The 16536-nt window shown below is 46.2% G+C and overlaps 1 protein-coding gene across 4 annotated transcripts in view; it reads left to right on the top strand.

Moving 5' to 3' along the window:
• CNOT10 (CCR4-NOT transcription complex subunit 10) overlaps nt 1–16536 on the top strand; it is a 550184-nt gene that overhangs the window by 467254 nt on the left and 66394 nt on the right. For all 4 annotated transcript variants that reach the window (XM_086942099.1, XM_086942101.1, XM_086942102.1 and 1 more), the window contains 2 exons: nt 6372–6485; nt 16308–16438. In XM_086942099.1, the coding sequence (XP_086798225.1) occupies nt 6372–6485; nt 16308–16438 (245 nt within the window). The remainder of the gene's footprint in view (nt 1–6371; nt 6486–16307; nt 16439–16536) is intronic.

The following is a 16536-nucleotide window of genomic DNA, read 5'->3' as shown; positions in this document are numbered from 1 at the left end:
ATTGACGTGGTGGAATTGCGATTCTCCCCCGGTACCTTATTTTGGTGGTTCTCCTTGTTGTAAGAGCTAAAATATTCTCTTATATTGTGTTTTTCGGTTTTAGTATGAGGTTTCTCAGTCATTGGCGCTGCTGATTTGCCAACACATCTCTTGCCCTGAGTTGTGGTCAGTAGTTGATGGTAGACTCTGGTTCCTGTTTCTTTATGTGCTGAGCGAAACAGATTGTTTAATTAATAATTTCTTTTTTCTAAATATATTTTGCGCTCGATCAGGGGCCATTAACAGGAGAGCGCTGCGGGTTCTCCTTAGAAGAGTTTGCACACAGATGCCGAAAGAGAAGCAAAATACAACGTAATAAGGATGTAGGCTTCAGGCCTATGTGCCTTTCCTTCAGTTACGGGCTACGCTGGTCTCCTTTTTATTTTTCCATTATCTAAGAATCTCTGGTTCTAATTCGACCTTGTTATGGTTTTTGCGAGCGGTGATTAAATGGAGGCGCCACTGAACTCAGTGGCTCTGCCCTTCGTGCCACCTCATGCAGTCTGGCGCTGTTGATGGCTGGCAGTTTGAAAATGGTTGTTACTGTGTGTTTGAAGGTGTTGGGATAGTTACACACTGGAAAATTCTGAGGACAGGACCCTGCCTTGGCTTGGTTCGTTTGCTTGCTGTTGGGTAATGCGCCAGGTATGTGCCAGTGCTCAGGGTGTCTCCCAGGCGTGTGGGTGCCTTTGCAGGGTCACTTTGGATAGCTTATTTTAGTTTGGCAAGTCTATGCATGCATGCATGTATGTATATAATTGTAGATTGATTAAAACGTGTCCCTTGTTTATCAGGGGTGGGTGGGCTCACCCTGCTGGGTCCTGCTTCCTCCACTCCAGACTCCGCCAGGTACGCCAAGTGCCAAGGCTGCCAGACCGGCAGCCGTCTGCCCAACCCCAACCCCAGCCGGCTGCCCAATCCCAGCCGGCAGCCGTCTGCCCAACCCCAGCCGGCAGCCGTCTGCCCAACCCCAGCCGGCAGCCGTCTGCCCAACCCCAGCCGGCAGCCGTCTGCCCAACCCCAGCCGGCAGCCGTCTGCCCAACCCCAGCCGGCAGCCGTCTGCCCAACCCCAGCCGGCAGCCGTCTGCCCAACCCCAGCCGGCAGCCGTCTGCCCAACCCCAGCCGGCAGCCGTCTGCCCAACCCCAGCCGGCAGCCGTCTGCCCAACCCCAGCCGGCAGCCGTCTGCCCAACCCCAGCCGGCAGCCGTCTGCCCAACCCCAGCCGGCAGCCGTCTGCCCAACCCCAGCCGGCAGCCGTCTGCCCAACCCCAGCCGGCAGCCGTCTGCCCAACCCCAGCCGGCAGCCGTCTGCCCAACCCCAGCCAGCAGCCCTCTGCCCAACCCCAGCCAGCAGCCCTCTGCCCAACCCCAGCCAGCAGCCGCCTGCCCAACCCCAGCCAGCAGCCGCCTGCCCAACCCCAGCCATCAGCCGCCTGCCCAACCCCAGCCATCAGCCGCCTGCCCAACCCCAGCCATCAGCCGCCTGCCCAACCACAGCCTGCAGCCTAGACCGAGATGGAGTTGTGTGTCTACGTTGTGTGCCATTTTCTGGGAGGATGCCTTGGCTCAATTGCATGAGTCAGTGCGAGAGAGGACAACCACAGTGACCACCGCGGTGTAGAATCGAGTTTGCAGCATAATAGGAATCCCCCAGAGGCAGCAGAGGCGGAAGAACATGTTTTGGTCAGAGCTTACTGATGTCGGGCACACTTGCAGTAAGGCCACGTTAGAAAGAAATCCAACAGATGACAGCTACGGTACCCTAAACCTCCCACTCCATCCTCATACGTCCCCACCATGAATGATTAGACTAGTTTAAGCTTGAATATACCGCCAGGGCGGCCAGGATGCTCCCACGGCACCCAAGAAAAGAAAGTGCGTCTGTGCAAAGATCTGATGCAGTCAACTCACATACGGTCTAGTAGTAAAATTGTTGATCTTTAGAGCCAAAAGACCTGCTTATTTACGGCTTCACTTGCCTAAATTGTGTGATCCTAGTCAAACCACTTCTTAGTTGTTTCCCTGGGTCTCGTTTCCCATGTGAGCATCATTAACTAACGGATAGTATTTTACGTATATTGCTAGCCCCAGCAGTGACAAAAACACTTAAATGAATTGCTGTTTTTAAGTGCTGGCCATATAAAACGAACTCGTATGAACGTAGACCTAATAAGCGTAAATTTACCCACAAAGCGTTGTGCTATTGATGTGGTAAAACAACTGACCACATATCATAAATGTTTTGCCACATGGATAGACAGGTGCTCACAAATGTATTTTCTTTTGAAATTTCAGATAGAAATTACTTCAGCTTAATAATAAGTCAGGGAGGGGGGATGTATTTTCACCTTTAAAAAGCACTGAGTGATGTAATGGCGTTTCAATAATAAGAAAGCAGATTTGTGGGAGTGCGGTAATGCTTCTGCTCAGTGTGTGGAAGCTGTTGTCGTTTTCGTCGCCTCTCGCTGCTTCCAGAAGCCCTCGCCGGACGGCCTTTCATGTCCGCGTCAAACAGCTGGCTGCCTCCACCCACCCAAAGCGGCCCGTGACCATCGATTTCCTCTAGGCGCTGGCCCTTTCAAAGGTTTCCTTTCTGACAGACCTGACAAACGGCGCATTCTGTTGTCTTCATCGGAAGCTTTTGTGTGCGCACATCTGACGCGACATCTGGACCGTGGACAGGAGGCCCGAGCCGGTGGGGGAGGGTCACGGGATGCTTCATGCCCTGCACGTGCCGCGCAGGCAGGACGGAGTGACGTCTGTGGGCCTCGAGCGCTCGGGACGCTGTCCTCTGATGGACCACCCGAGCAGCAGAGTCTGTCACTCGCCGTCTTCTGTCTGCTTACCTGTCCGTCCGAGCATCCATGGGTCTGTCCAACCTGGACTGGAGGATCGACTTTCGGCCTCTCTTCTCCAGTGTCATTGCAAGGAGTTTTGGGGCCTGGGCAGGATACTTTTTAGGGGAGTGGGGCAGTTCCGAACAACTTTACTTCTATTTCAAGCCCACATGATGTTAAACTTGCATTAATTGGGTCATACATAAGCAGTTAAAATAGGTCTTTCCAGAGGCCCCTGTCATCCTTCACATTATACTTGGGAAATGCAGAACGAAGAGAGCTGTTGAGATATAGAAATGGAGGTGCAATAGAAAAGTTCACTTTACCGGAGCGGGGTTGGGGGATGGGGGGGGGGAGGGGGGGTTAGAAGGTGGTCCCCAGGGCATTTGCCCGCTTTGTCCATGCCTTAAAAGTCCCTCCTCTCTTCAAAATATTAATCGGTCTGTGTGTCTGTCCACGATGGTAAACTTTCTGGCTGCTTATCTGTCTAAAATGACTTGCATTCTTTCTCTCTCTTAATAAAATATATCGTTCTTTCTGTCCAAAATGCTGTGTTTTTGGTCTCGGGTTATAACAAGCGCTGACAAAGCCAATATGCCTGGGTTTAATGAATTAACACATGCAGCGTTAGCACTTTACAGCGGAACACAAGCCAGGAGGAGTCTTTAGAGATGGCGGCTTGTGTAAAGTAGTCCCCGGAGCAGTCCGGTGCAGGCACTCAAGCGGAGTCAGGATGCGGCCAAGATTATAAAGTGAGACAAATAAATGCTCCACTTGGCTGAGCCAAACCGTGATTGACAAAGTCTCAAGCCAGTGGTTGAAAGAGGCTGATCTAGGAAAGCCAATGGTTAGAAGAGGCAAACCCATAACCCACTCTGTGGATAGTGAGCAGTAGGTGTATTTGACAAATGTGGTGTCAAAACCCAGAGCTAAAAATCAGGCTGTCTGTCAGTGATGATCAGCTTTCTGCCTCCCTGCTAATAAAAAGATCTGCCTGTCCAAGATCATAAAACAGATTGATTCCTGTATTGATTAAATGAACCTATCTTCTGGTGGGCATCATTAACTTACGAATAGTATTTGAAAGTATATTGCTAACCCCAGCACAGTGACAAAAACACTTCAATCGTGATTACAGTTCTCATTCTGTAGTGCTGAAGCGACTGGTGGAACAGGTTTTGCCGGTAATGACAATAATCCAAGTATAGTTTCCGATTCGTTTGCCAGCATATTGACAGTTTATCAAGGACAGCAGAAAGCATATCTAGAGTTAACGATATACACATGTGGAGACCTCCATGCACATGAAGTTCATTGTCTGCAGAAGACTGGTAAAATAATGTAATCAATAGGTTTTATTTATTACACAGATAAACACATTTTAATTTCACAACCTGTTAGCCAGCCGTTCAATTCAGGTTCCATGGAGTCACCTACAAAGCTACTCAACTTAGCTATAAAATGAACTGAGATCAGGGCAAGAGTGCAGAATCGACAGCCAAACATTGACACCATAAGTCCAGCGGCACCATAGATAAATAGGGAAATTCGCACATTCTCCTGCACTGTGCCCAGATAACAGAACTTCTGCATGCCCAATGTTCCTTAGTAACACACTGACTAATGTAAGGATGTGTATGTTATGAAAGATTTGCAATTGTAAACATGTACACTCTGCTTAAACTTCATTATTGTGAACAGCATATGTTAAAGCCAATAGGCCATTAAATGTGGATCCTTCTTAAACTGTGTCAAAGGTACGAGCCTGCTGAGAGGTCATTTATTACCTGGAAGCACAACTATCTGTAGTATGCCAGGGTGTTGGTGATGGGTACTCCCTAGGGAAACGCTAGGGGTAAATTTGGGTGATGCCAATCCTTCTTCAGCCATATTAATAGTAAGTGCATGTTGTTTTGCCAGCTGTACTTTTGTAGATATTTGTAATTTTAGGACTGTATGCTTGGTGGTTGCATTGTTGTAAAGTTTGTTAAGTACATAAAGCCTGCCTTTTTTACGGTAACAAGCCAATGATAAGACAACAGGCCTGACTGATAAATTTGAGAAAGTTATGTCAGTTGCCATAGGGCAGCTGCCTTAGAGTGTCCAGAGTGTATCATTGTTTTTGTGTTCTAAAACTGTTGTCACTTTGCAACAAAACATGTTAACTGTGTTAACATTTTAATGCGGCTACATTGTTCTTAGCATCATTCAAAGATGGCTTGTCCAGTGCGAAGTTTACATTTGTATTTTTATTTTTTTTGCCATCACTTGTTCGCATCATTAGGTAGCTGCATTTTTCTGTTTTTCTACGTTTGCTCGTAGAATTTATCTTGCATCTGCTGCTTCAATTTGTGCGAGTGTTTTTGGTGGATGAGCTCAAGAGTGCAAGTACGAATCACAATGTATTGATGAAAAGTTATAGAATACCTAATCTTAAAGGTGACTGATGCAGCACTTTCATTTGGTAGCTAGGCCTATTGGTGTTGCCTGCCCTTTAAATATAGCCTAACTTTAAAAACATTTTCTCAAACGGACCGTCCTGAAAATGCATTACATTGTTGATTATTTAGCTCTCACTGTCTTGCTGAAACTGAAGAAATACAGCCTGCTTTGAATTATCTCTTAAGTTCAATTTTAAGACACTGATAGTAAGGTATGTTTTACAACCCTTTCACTTTTACGCTATCAAGTTTCGGGAGATCAAAGTGCAACACATGTTTTGGTATATTATGGCTTCGTTCAGTCCCTCCCGATTTTGTGACCCACTTCTATTTTGAAATGGATTCTGGCAGAAAAGTTGAAGCTCTGAAAAGGCATATTAAGGTTTTCTGTTCTCGGCACAGAGGCAGGCTGGTGTGACAAATCAAGCTGTGAACATGGACATTTCTGGTAACCCACCCATTAAAATGCCTATTGTTTGATCGTTAAGCCATAAAATTTAAAGGTTGTGTGCACCGGATACTGGGCAATGATCGTGCTACAGGAAACTCATAAAAAATTCCTGTATTGACACAATATTTTAGGACATCTCGGTGGGCGGCTTTTGTGTGGTAGGGTTTTTTTATGTCTATCCATTGGGACCGCTTAATTATTAATATCCTCTTCTACAGACATTAGATTATGTCAAATGCTGAAGAGCCTATTACCGCAATTCCATGTCGTAAAGGCTTTTGCTTGGATCCAGAGAGCAGGGAGGTTGTGGTTTAGCCAGGAAACAATGCTGGAAGTGACTAACTGTGGTTTTACATAAATACTTTCAACCATACATCATTTACGCTGTGTGGTGGCTAAATTAAGGTTTTCGTTTCAGGAGCATAAGTTGACTACTGTGTAGCAGACTTTGCAGTGCATTCTTGGTTGTGGCGGCTGAAGAAGCTATACTACTCTATGCACTCTTTGAAGTAAAATGAGATTTGCAGTCCACACCTGAAGGCTTGCTCTGTAAAGGAGTTTTTTGTTTAACAGCAGTACTGCTTTCTGTGTCCTATTGTAGGTGTTCCATACTTGCCTGCAGTGCATATGTTGCTCTGGCATTGGGAGACAACCTCATGGCCTTGAATCATGCGGAGAAGCTTCTTCAGCTACCAAAACTATCAGGCTCCTTAAAGTAAGTCCTCCCTCTGCTCCACTTGTTATCACTTCATTTTATTATGTCGGAAAATTAACAAACCTATTATGTGAGTCACTTGTTTACAGTTGTCCAACCATCTGCTTGTGATCCCTCTGCCTGCCATTGCATTACGTGGTATGGTCTTATCATTTATGCCCTTCATTACAAATAGAGAGTTATGATTTACAAAAACGTGTGGTAGTGTGTTGGTTGTGCCGATCTCCTAAAGATAATTGCATCTGATCTCCTAGTTGCCAAAATGCTTCTATATATGGACTAAATGCAGAGGACCAAAGCAGTGCCCAATTTTTAAAGTAAGTGCCTTGGCCCACAGTTTTGCTCAGAAGACCACATCTAGTGCTATACGGCAGCAAGGGTTTGATTTCACATCATTCCCTTTCATCCACTATCAGACACTCTCAGCCCCTTTATCTTACTCTTTCAGGTTCTTTTTCATCCCTTTTCTCAGACACTGAGTTTTTCTTTTCCTCCTTCCCTATGAGTGCTGATGGTCCCCACATGCAACCGCTGGTTCAAATTAAGCACTGGGCCAAAGTATCAGTCTAAAAGTCTATCACTTTTTAGGTCTCACCTGTGATAGCGCAGTGGCTGCATGCAGTCTCGCTTGCGAGAGATATTGTATACAACAAGGGTCTTGCAGCCAGCCCATTGCTTAACATCCGTTGGCTTCATTGTGACAATTATTTGCTGCCTTCTAATAGGCCAGTGCATGCTGGCTTTACTTCCTCATCTTTCGGCTGAAGCATGGGCCAAATACTGATTGCTTCAGCTTGATTGCTGTACTTCTGCTGATTGGGTTGTGATTGAGGTACTACTTTTATTTTTTCTTCTTCTCTGTTGTCCTTGTTGAACCTCTTGACATTTGTAGCTATGTTTTATTATGCCACACACACTTCAGAAAAGCACTGTTCTCCTTTCAATTGAATGTTTATTGTGACAACTGATGCTCTCTGCTTTTTTACTGTAATAACATATGTCTGTTTCCAAATGTATTTTCACTAAGACATGGACATGCGCATAATTATGTTTTTGTGTGTCCATTTATTTGCCAAATTACACATTTTTTCTTTTTTCCTTCATGAGGAGATTAGCTGGTTTGCTCAGAATCACAGGTGTGTTTTGCCAAGACCTAACAAGCATTGGCAACACAAATAGGTCTCACCTTTGAGACTATTGGCTCTGCCAGTGCCTTTTGTTCCTGTTGTAAAGCATGGGCATTACTGACTTTGGCAATGATCTGTAGCCATTTTATTTGATTATACAATTTCAGTTTATAAAAATACGGAAATGTATAATCCCATCTTCATCTGCAGTTGGAAGAGAATGGAAAACTTCACCTAAAATATAATTCTATTGTAGAATGAAGGTACTTTATATCAGGGGTTGCCATTTCTATTTCTTTTTTTGTGTCGGAATTTGAATCTAGATTTTGATTAATAAGTGGCTAATTTAAAAACGTAGGTAAAGCTTGCCTGTTATGTTTTCAAGCTACGTGTCTACGTCCTCAAGCTATTTCAAGGAAAGGGGTAGGGCTCAAGGAAAGGGGTAGGGCTCGAGTCGGGGTACAACACGGGTGGACGGCGTTGTCCGCCTTATTTTACCGGGAGATCGATAACTATAGACTGCAACTGAGTGCAAGCCACCTTTCGTGACGTCACTTCCTGTCGTGACGTCGGCGTCCCCCCACTTCTTTTTTTTGGACTTGTGGCTTGGAAAGGGGTATTTATGTTATTGATGTAAAACATTTGTTCACTGCAATTCCTCAATGTCTCTGCTTTCTTTGTATTGCAGGCACAAATAGAAAATGATAAAAGGTTTGTCACCAAAAGCTTTGTAAATACACCAACTCAGATTTACATTCTGCCTCCACAGTGCTGCCTTATATCCAAACGGGAGGACTCAAAAGTCAAAATATGAAAAAGTTTTGAGTTGATGTTCTAAGAATGTAATGTAAATGTGGTTCAATGCCAAATTCTTGTTTACCTTCAAAATATCAAATCATCATGCTAGACAAATCTGCCTTGTGCTTTATCCGCATCAGTCCTAAAAAAAAATGCAGGATTCTGTAATGTTTTTGCATACATATGCTTCAGAATGAACTATGTGACATGCTTAAATCATGGCAGATTTCCATCTTTCATTTTTTTCCATGAGATCCTTCAGACTCTCATTGAAACTTTATACTTGTGATTTATCCTAATCCTCAACCATAAAAGTAGGAGGCGGAGACTGATCATATTGCCCAATTTAGCCTGCCAGGCCAGGATTGAAGATGTCAGAGGCTATGTCAAAAGAAATCTCACATAGTGCATTTCAGTGGAAAGCAATAGTGTTACCTCATTCTCCATTGCATAGGGGGTACCTGCTGCACCTTTTGCATTTTCAACGCTTGTCGCAGGTAAAATTTGATTGATGGAAAATGTTATACCACAAAGGCTGGAAATAACTGTTTTGTACCTAACCGTGCGTTCTTTCAAACGTTAGGACTTGATCAACCATTACAACTACTGCCCAAAAGCCGGACTGAGAAACAATTGTGGCTGAGCTTCATGACAGTCTGATGTTCTTGCTAAGCTCCCTTTTCGAAATAACCCCCCATTAAATAGATCTGCGTTGATAATTACAGGGATCATTCTCAGCTTGACTTTTTCCTTCTAAAATCTCTACTGTGCTATGTTGCCCTAGTGCAGTTATTAAACATGTGTGTGGTGCATGTTGTAAGGAAACCAGGTTTTTGCACGTTTGCCCCCCATTTTGACTACTAGGTACTGGTTTAATGGTTTTGCAATGCCCTGAGTGCTGCTGAACAGGGGCACGGAACATGTGCTCTGACCCTTACAATGGTGTATGGTTAATTTGCTTGTCCCCTATCGACATTGCCTAACTTACTTGTAATTCCCTTGCATATGATACCAGGGGCACCCAGGTCTTGTAAGTTAGTGTCCCCCAGGGACTGCAGCACCTGGTGTGCCACCCTGAATGGGACAAGAAAAAACATGGCTCGCAGTCTGCCACTAGAGACTGGAAGGGCAGTTATAAACTGTTAATTCTTAACATTTAAGGTAATGGCAAAGCCCCCAAATCCTTTTTTAATATATGGAAATCGCCCCCAAGGCAGGCCTAACAACCCCTAGGCCTTATGTAGAAAAGTGGAACATATACTTTCACATGTTCCATCAGTAAAAACCTTACATTGTGGTTTTTACTGTGTAAAGGCCAGTAGCCTCATTGGCAGGTACAGAAATACAGACTGGGACCTCAGCCCTGCTAACGTCTGAATGGGACTTCTTAAGGTTGGTAATGTTTGGTATCAAAAGAATCAAGGCATTACATCTGATTTAATGATTTCATCGATTTTAATACCAGTGGTAGGTAAAGTTCAACTTTAGAAGGGGTTGTGTTGGAACTGGGGCCACCAGTCCCCTAGGGTAGCATGGCACGAGCGGGTAGGCATCAGAAAGCATATGTGTTAAGCGACCATGCAGCACACGCAACCACTGAGTCAGAAACATGAGCACGCAATTAGGGACGCCACTCCAGTGAGCTTGTGTAAAAACTCAAGTTAACTTTATTAAGATAGAGCTGGGTCAGGGTATTAGGAATTCATCATAAAATTAGCTTATTAACTTTCCACTAAAATACATGTGTGAGAACACTTGGCAATAAATACTGGATGAATAAATAATAAATATTAAATATTAAATAACCACAGGCCTGACCTTGGCCTGGTTTCTCATCATCACCTGTAAGAAATACATTATAAGGTCATGAATACAACACTGCGTTAAGTAATGAGGAAACATTTCACTAAAGGTGTGACATCCTATTAGCCTCAGCATTAGGCTCCTCCTCCCCTATCAGGGGTAAAACTTATGAATGCATAAAGGATGTATCATAACTAACTTTAGGCTTCAACAAATATAACACTCAAGAGGCAAAACATTTCATTATAAATAAATGACCTCTTGTGTAGGTTAAACCATCTCCTTATTTAGGAATAAAACACCTCACTGGGGAAACCCAGCATTTCATTTAGGCATTTCAACATAGTATACATAAAACGTTCCCTTAAAGGCAGAGCATTTCTCTATGTGACACTCTTTGTTAGAAGTTAGGCCCTTCCACCTTACATGAGTGACAACCAGCTGCTCAATAAGGAATCAGGTATGGTCTTCTGGTTTACCCCCTTGGAGGTAAGTAATCAACTTTTACTTGTAAAACACACTCCTGTAGGAATAACGTTTTCTTAGATAACTGAAAGGCATCGCACTAGGCAGAGTTAGACATTTAACTACCCAGTGCCAAATATTCCTATAGGGCTTTCCATCCTAATATGCAAGGCTAAACATTTCCTTATGTAGAACAGTTAGTTAACCAAGGTAAACCTCTCCTTAATCAGGAGTAAACACTTCAGGGAAATAGGAACAACCCTTCCCTAATCAGGAATCAACATTACCCTAGAAATCAAGCATAGGCATTTTATATAGCAAGTACGGGCATCCTTTTAGGTAAACACTTCACTGGGTAAACATCCCATTAGAACCTGGACCCCAATTCACTAGGTATGGCCCCCCATTTCCTTTAGATAACAATAACCAGTTACTCAACAGGCAAGGGGACCCATACATTTGTAGAAAATCTGCATTACATTAAAGGTATGCACTTGGCCTGTGCACTTCACACATCTCCTGGGGCTACTGAGTATATGATATCTCCCCCCATGGCCTTTCTAATATAAAGGGTCTCCATAGGCAATTCAGCAGGGCTAAAAATAGATTCCTGGCACAGTTCAAAGGCCCAGTAGGCCTGTAAGCACTTTCTTTCCCCTCCTTTCCACCAAGTGATACCCTCACGGTGTTTAGGGGTCCTGGCCCAGGTCAGGGGACTCTCCTGGGCTAATTAGGGCCAACGTGGACCAGTCACCAGTTTTCCCCAGGAAGGGGCGAACTCTGGGCCTCCTGGGGCCTTCCGCTCACCTCCCTGGGGGTTACCTGTCTCTTCGGCCTATCCAAGGCCCTTGCGTAGGTCTCAGCAGGCCTCGGGGATGAAGGGGCCCACCTGGAAGGCCTCACGCGGCCTACTTTTAATGTCCGGCGCTCCGGGGGCCTGCTCGGGCAGATGGGCACTTGGACTCCACCAGGGCCCTCCGTAGGTGAAGTTGCCGGCTCCCGGGCCTCCCGTGACGTCCGCAACCCCAGTAACCAATAGGGGTGAAGATGCTGGGGGCGCGCCAGTGGCGCTCGACGGGGGCGGGGCACGCGCCCCTGTCACGTGGGGCGGAGGCCGGCTTCAGGCCTAGCGCGGCCTAGTTGATGATTGCGGCGGCCTCCTCAAGGCTCCGGGGCCGCCGCAGGGGGAACGGTACACAATCGGCCGGGCGCGGCCTACAGCGACATAGTGGCGGCCCTCTCCTGGCACCGAGGGCCGCCGGGGGTTGGTCGCAGCGCTCCAGACAACCGCCGCGCTCCAAGAGGCAGTCTCCTCAATACCGATGACCGAGGCTGCAGCGGTGAGTACACAGCTGGCACTTAGGGGCAATTACAACAGCGCCCAGCAATCGCGCCACAGGGCAGTTCACCCAGCTGTGGTAATTGATGCAGATGCGGCGCTGCTCAAAAGGGGGCAATTAGCAGGTTCACAGCGCTTCTCAGGCAGGTCAGTGGCTAGCGCTTCACAGGACCTCACAGGTGAGCATAACAGGCCCTCAATATAGCGCTTATAAGGCAACTTCTTTAATAGCGCTTCCAGTCCTCCACGCCAGGGTACAAAGCAGAGCAGCACTCAGTGTTCACACCAGTGGAAGTAATCCTGGGCACAAAAGCGCTTTCTACCACAGCGCCAGGCAACAGTCTCTCAACTTCCCAGCGCTTCAACTAGGCCACCACATAGGGCAGTCCAGCACTTGGGGCACTTCACAGCGCTTTACAGGGGGGCAACTTCCACAGCCCTGCAGGCAATTCCCAGCGCTCCCACAGGACACAGCAATTCTTCACCAGTCAAGCGCTTGGAGGGCAATGTAGCGCTTAGGCAGTTTCTAGGTTGGCGCTTCATCAGCAGTTGCTTTAAAATAGAGGCAGCTCACAGGACATGCCAAACAGCAGCGGTAGGTTAGCGCAGGGACCCCAGGTGGCGTCAGGGGGCACAGGGAGCAACACAGCGCCAATACCTGGGTGGCTCTTCAAATGTCCTGTGGAGATTCAGTCTCTTCTTGTCGCTTTATGTTCCTTGCGCCTTTGTAAGTTTCTTGGTTACTGGTTCCTTGATTTCTTCTTGGCGCAGCTGTTTCTTGCGCCCTTGTAAGTAGCAGTTGGGTTCTTGTTTCCTTTGGTTTCTTATTCCTTGAAGGGGGTTAAGTTGGTGGCTGGTGCATGAATCTCCTCAGCCAATCCCCTCAAGTGGTCCCTGGGGGTTCCCTGCCGCGGGGCTAGGTCAGTGGGGGGGGAACAGGATACCTCAACACTTGTAAAGCAGCACACTAGGCCCTGTCATTCCAGCATCATAAGACCCTGCCCTGACCCCCACTGCCTATCCTCCTGCGTAGGTACTTCCCCAGGTCTTCCCCTCAGCTTCTCTCCTCAGGAAAGTTCCCTCCCTTTCCTTTTATAGTGCCAGTTGACAGTTGGTAATGGCAGTTGGTGTCACCTCACCTGTTCCAGAAGGTTCCAGGAGGTGCTAGGTGGTTCCACCATTCTACCTATGGGCAGGCTGGCAGGCTAAGATGGATACATTGCCTGAGGGTTCCAGCCAGCCCCTGGCTACTAGAATGCGCCCTCTAAACCACGCTGCTGCAGCAGTGGTCTGTGGCGGCCATGTTAGGGGTAGAAGGCACCTGTACTTTAACACTAGTTTTAAACTACACAGGGCATTCTCCACCACCCAAGGCCTATACAGTGTTATTTCAATAGGGGCATTCTAAGTTAACAGGGGATAAAAAGCGAAAAATTTCTGGGGAAAGGGCCAAGTCTCACAGGTTGGAACTTTCGGGAGCATGAGGAAGTCTGACACGCGAGTATAAATCAGCTTTCTGATACACAGACGATTTAAACGTGACTGAACCGGCATTATTGTTCCCTGATGAAGGGCAGTGAATTATGCCCGAAATGCATTGGATTTCACGCAAATAATGCCGCATATATAACAGTGAAAAAGGAAATGGATGAATTGACAAAAATATGAAGGAACATATGAAAAAGACTTGAAAATACACTATGTGAATAAAACCAAGAAAAAAAACTTTTGAAACAAAAATTGTGTTTAGAACCCTCATTTCGCGCTGAGGGGCGACTGAGTGCCTACAGGGATGCAACTAATGTCTCGTTAGGAGCACGTTTTTCAGTTACAATTTTAAGCGTCTCAGGACGTCAGACGCCTCCTGTGGAGCACCTACAAACAAGTTCCAAAGAACACTATAAGCGATTCAAACCAAGAAACAAGGCGGTGCACCTGCCTCAGCATATCAACTTTAGAAGTTGCCACTTTAGTTGCCCAAGGTTTCCAGTGCCCGTTTATGATGTACCCTGGCTTTTCCTGCTGACAGCTTTCTGCCCTCCTGGAGAGGAGAGTCAACAACTTAGGAAAGGGCACAATAGGTACCTGCCTGGGAGAGCGGTATTAACCTCCCTCCCGCAGGAAGCCATGCAGGTGTTAGCCCAAAAGACTAGCTTGAAAGAGAAACTGCCTTTGAATGGCAAATGGAGAACACTTGGGAAAGGAGCTGCTCTATTGTTTAAGTAGACAGACTGGCACTGGGGGCAGGAGAGGAGAAGCCAGTTGACAAACCTGTTTTTCCTGGTGGATGTAGCCCCTTGGTAGCCACACCTCTGGGGTGGGCTAAGGAGCTCGGACTGTCGAGAGAGGTGTCTTGCCGTGTTGGCAGTGAGCAGAATGGTGCATCCCGGGATTGCCAAATACCACACTTCCCAGGAAGTGGTCATCAAGAGGGAGGGAACCTGGTAGTCCATTGGCTACCAACCGCATCCTACCCTGAGGGAATTTTCTGAAGATAAATAGGGCACCCCTAGCACTCAGAACTCGGATCTCAATTGGCGCGGAAGAAGGGCTGAAGGACTGCCCTGTTGCACCGCACTGCCTTGTTGCACTAGCAAAGAGAGGCTACACCGACAATGAAGGCACCTGCTGGCCAGCGAAGACCGGGACTGTGTCTGCCGTTTCCTGTTCAAGGAGAAACCGTCTCCATAGCCCAGTTAAGGCAAGAGAACTCCAAGGGTCAGCTGACTGGCCTGTTCGCAGCACAAGGACACAACAGCTGAAGAAGCCTGCTGGTGCAAGTTGGTAGCCCAAAATCTTCAAGCTGCTACCACTGACTCCATTCAGCAATAAGGACAAAGAATCAACAAATACAGTTGCACCTGAGTTTGCTGAGCCTGGGAGTGCTGTTGGAGAGTTGCTGGTACCCTCAGAAAGAAAATTATTGACCAGTGGCCACTGGACTTTAGCCAGACCGGAGAGGACTTTGTGGAACGTCAACCCTGCATACAGTACCCATGCACCATCCTCATGGACTGAGGAATCCCTGCAGGAATTGCCCCGTTCACTGCGTCACATCCTCAGAGCATCTTCAGCATAATTCATCCCTTGCATCAGGGCCACTCAACAGGAACCCATGCAATGCAGATAGAGTACCTACAGTTGCTAGAAGACTGCTTCGTCTGTGGTCCACCTGACTAGCTCCGTACCGGAGTTGGTTGTCCCAAGTACTTCCAACTGCCCGCATTGACACTTATCCAAGTTTTCTTTGGAAACGTTTCTGAGTTTACAATTTGTTGACTTTGCCAAGTCTTGTTCGCTGTATATACTAGCAAAATAGCTGAACAGTACTGATGGACTAAGAGAGGAGTTGATTAATGAGCAAAAATCCACATTTTAGATGCTTTCTTACCCACTTGAAATTTGCTGTCAAGTTATGATTTAATCTGAGAGTCATCTGCACATGCCACAAATAAAAGAATGAATGATTCAATCAGTGCGGCCAAAGGAACCACACAGATTTTAGTATTCGGCTCAGTGAATAGCCTTATGTGGCATCATATGGTATAGATGCAGTACAGGACTAATCTGAAGGAGGGATACTACTTCATTGCAACCAGCAAGAATGAAGAGAACCAGTTCAGAACCTTTTAGTTAACACGGTCTCATGCAAGCGCAATGAGCTTTCCATGAGATCCTGATCCAGTGAGGTGAGATCCAAATAAACTAAATCCTCCCGCATGATCCTCAGTGAACCTGAGTTGGTTGAGTACTGAAATCAAAGTGAACAGGTAAGAACCCAGCTTCTGGGACGTTGAGGTTGCTTTTAATATTAATGATTTCTTCTAACAATTGACAACTGTCTCCGCCAGTAGGGATGCTAAAGGCAGGTGCTTTGTGATGGAGAATAATAAGATGGGCCATTGGCTGTTGGGAAAGAAGGACCACAGCAGAACTGAGAGAAAGGTTAAAGAGATCTTCCACAACCAGAATTAATTTATCAGCAGCCAAAAGCATAAAATGTTACAGATAAAGATCAGAGGGCATCTAGATTTAAAGTGATGGAAGTGAAGACTTAGTTGTTTTTGCCAGAAATGGAGAAAAACTCTAGAATCAAGTAAGAGTTGTAGTCTGGTGAGTACAGTTAAGAGAATGAGATTGGCGTGCCTAAGAACATCGGCAATGTTGTGAGTTTTGTCTGTAAAGATAACAGTAAATGTTTCCCCAAATATATCTGAAGACGTAATGGAGGCTTTGCAACATACTTTATGTGAAAGGCGCTTGACTGATTCCAGTTGTTGATTTTTGCAGGTTCCTGGGCCACTTGTATGCAGCAGAGGCCCTGATCTCGCTAGACCGAATCTCTGATGCCATCACACACTTAAATCCAGAGAATGTCACAGATGTCTCCCTGGGAATCTCCTCCAACGACCAGGAACAGGGTAACTTGAAAAAAGCTGGCCATGCTTTCATTCATTTTCCCACTAGAATCCATGTTCTGCATAAATCAAAGGTCTTTATTACTAACCACAGACCGTTA

This window comes from Lissotriton vulgaris, chromosome 10 (genome assembly GCF_964263255.1).
Source record: "Lissotriton vulgaris chromosome 10, aLisVul1.2, whole genome shotgun sequence".
Classification (NCBI taxonomy): Eukaryota; Metazoa; Chordata; class Amphibia; order Caudata; family Salamandridae; genus Lissotriton; species Lissotriton vulgaris.
This window is presented reverse-complemented; position numbering and strand designations above follow the sequence as displayed.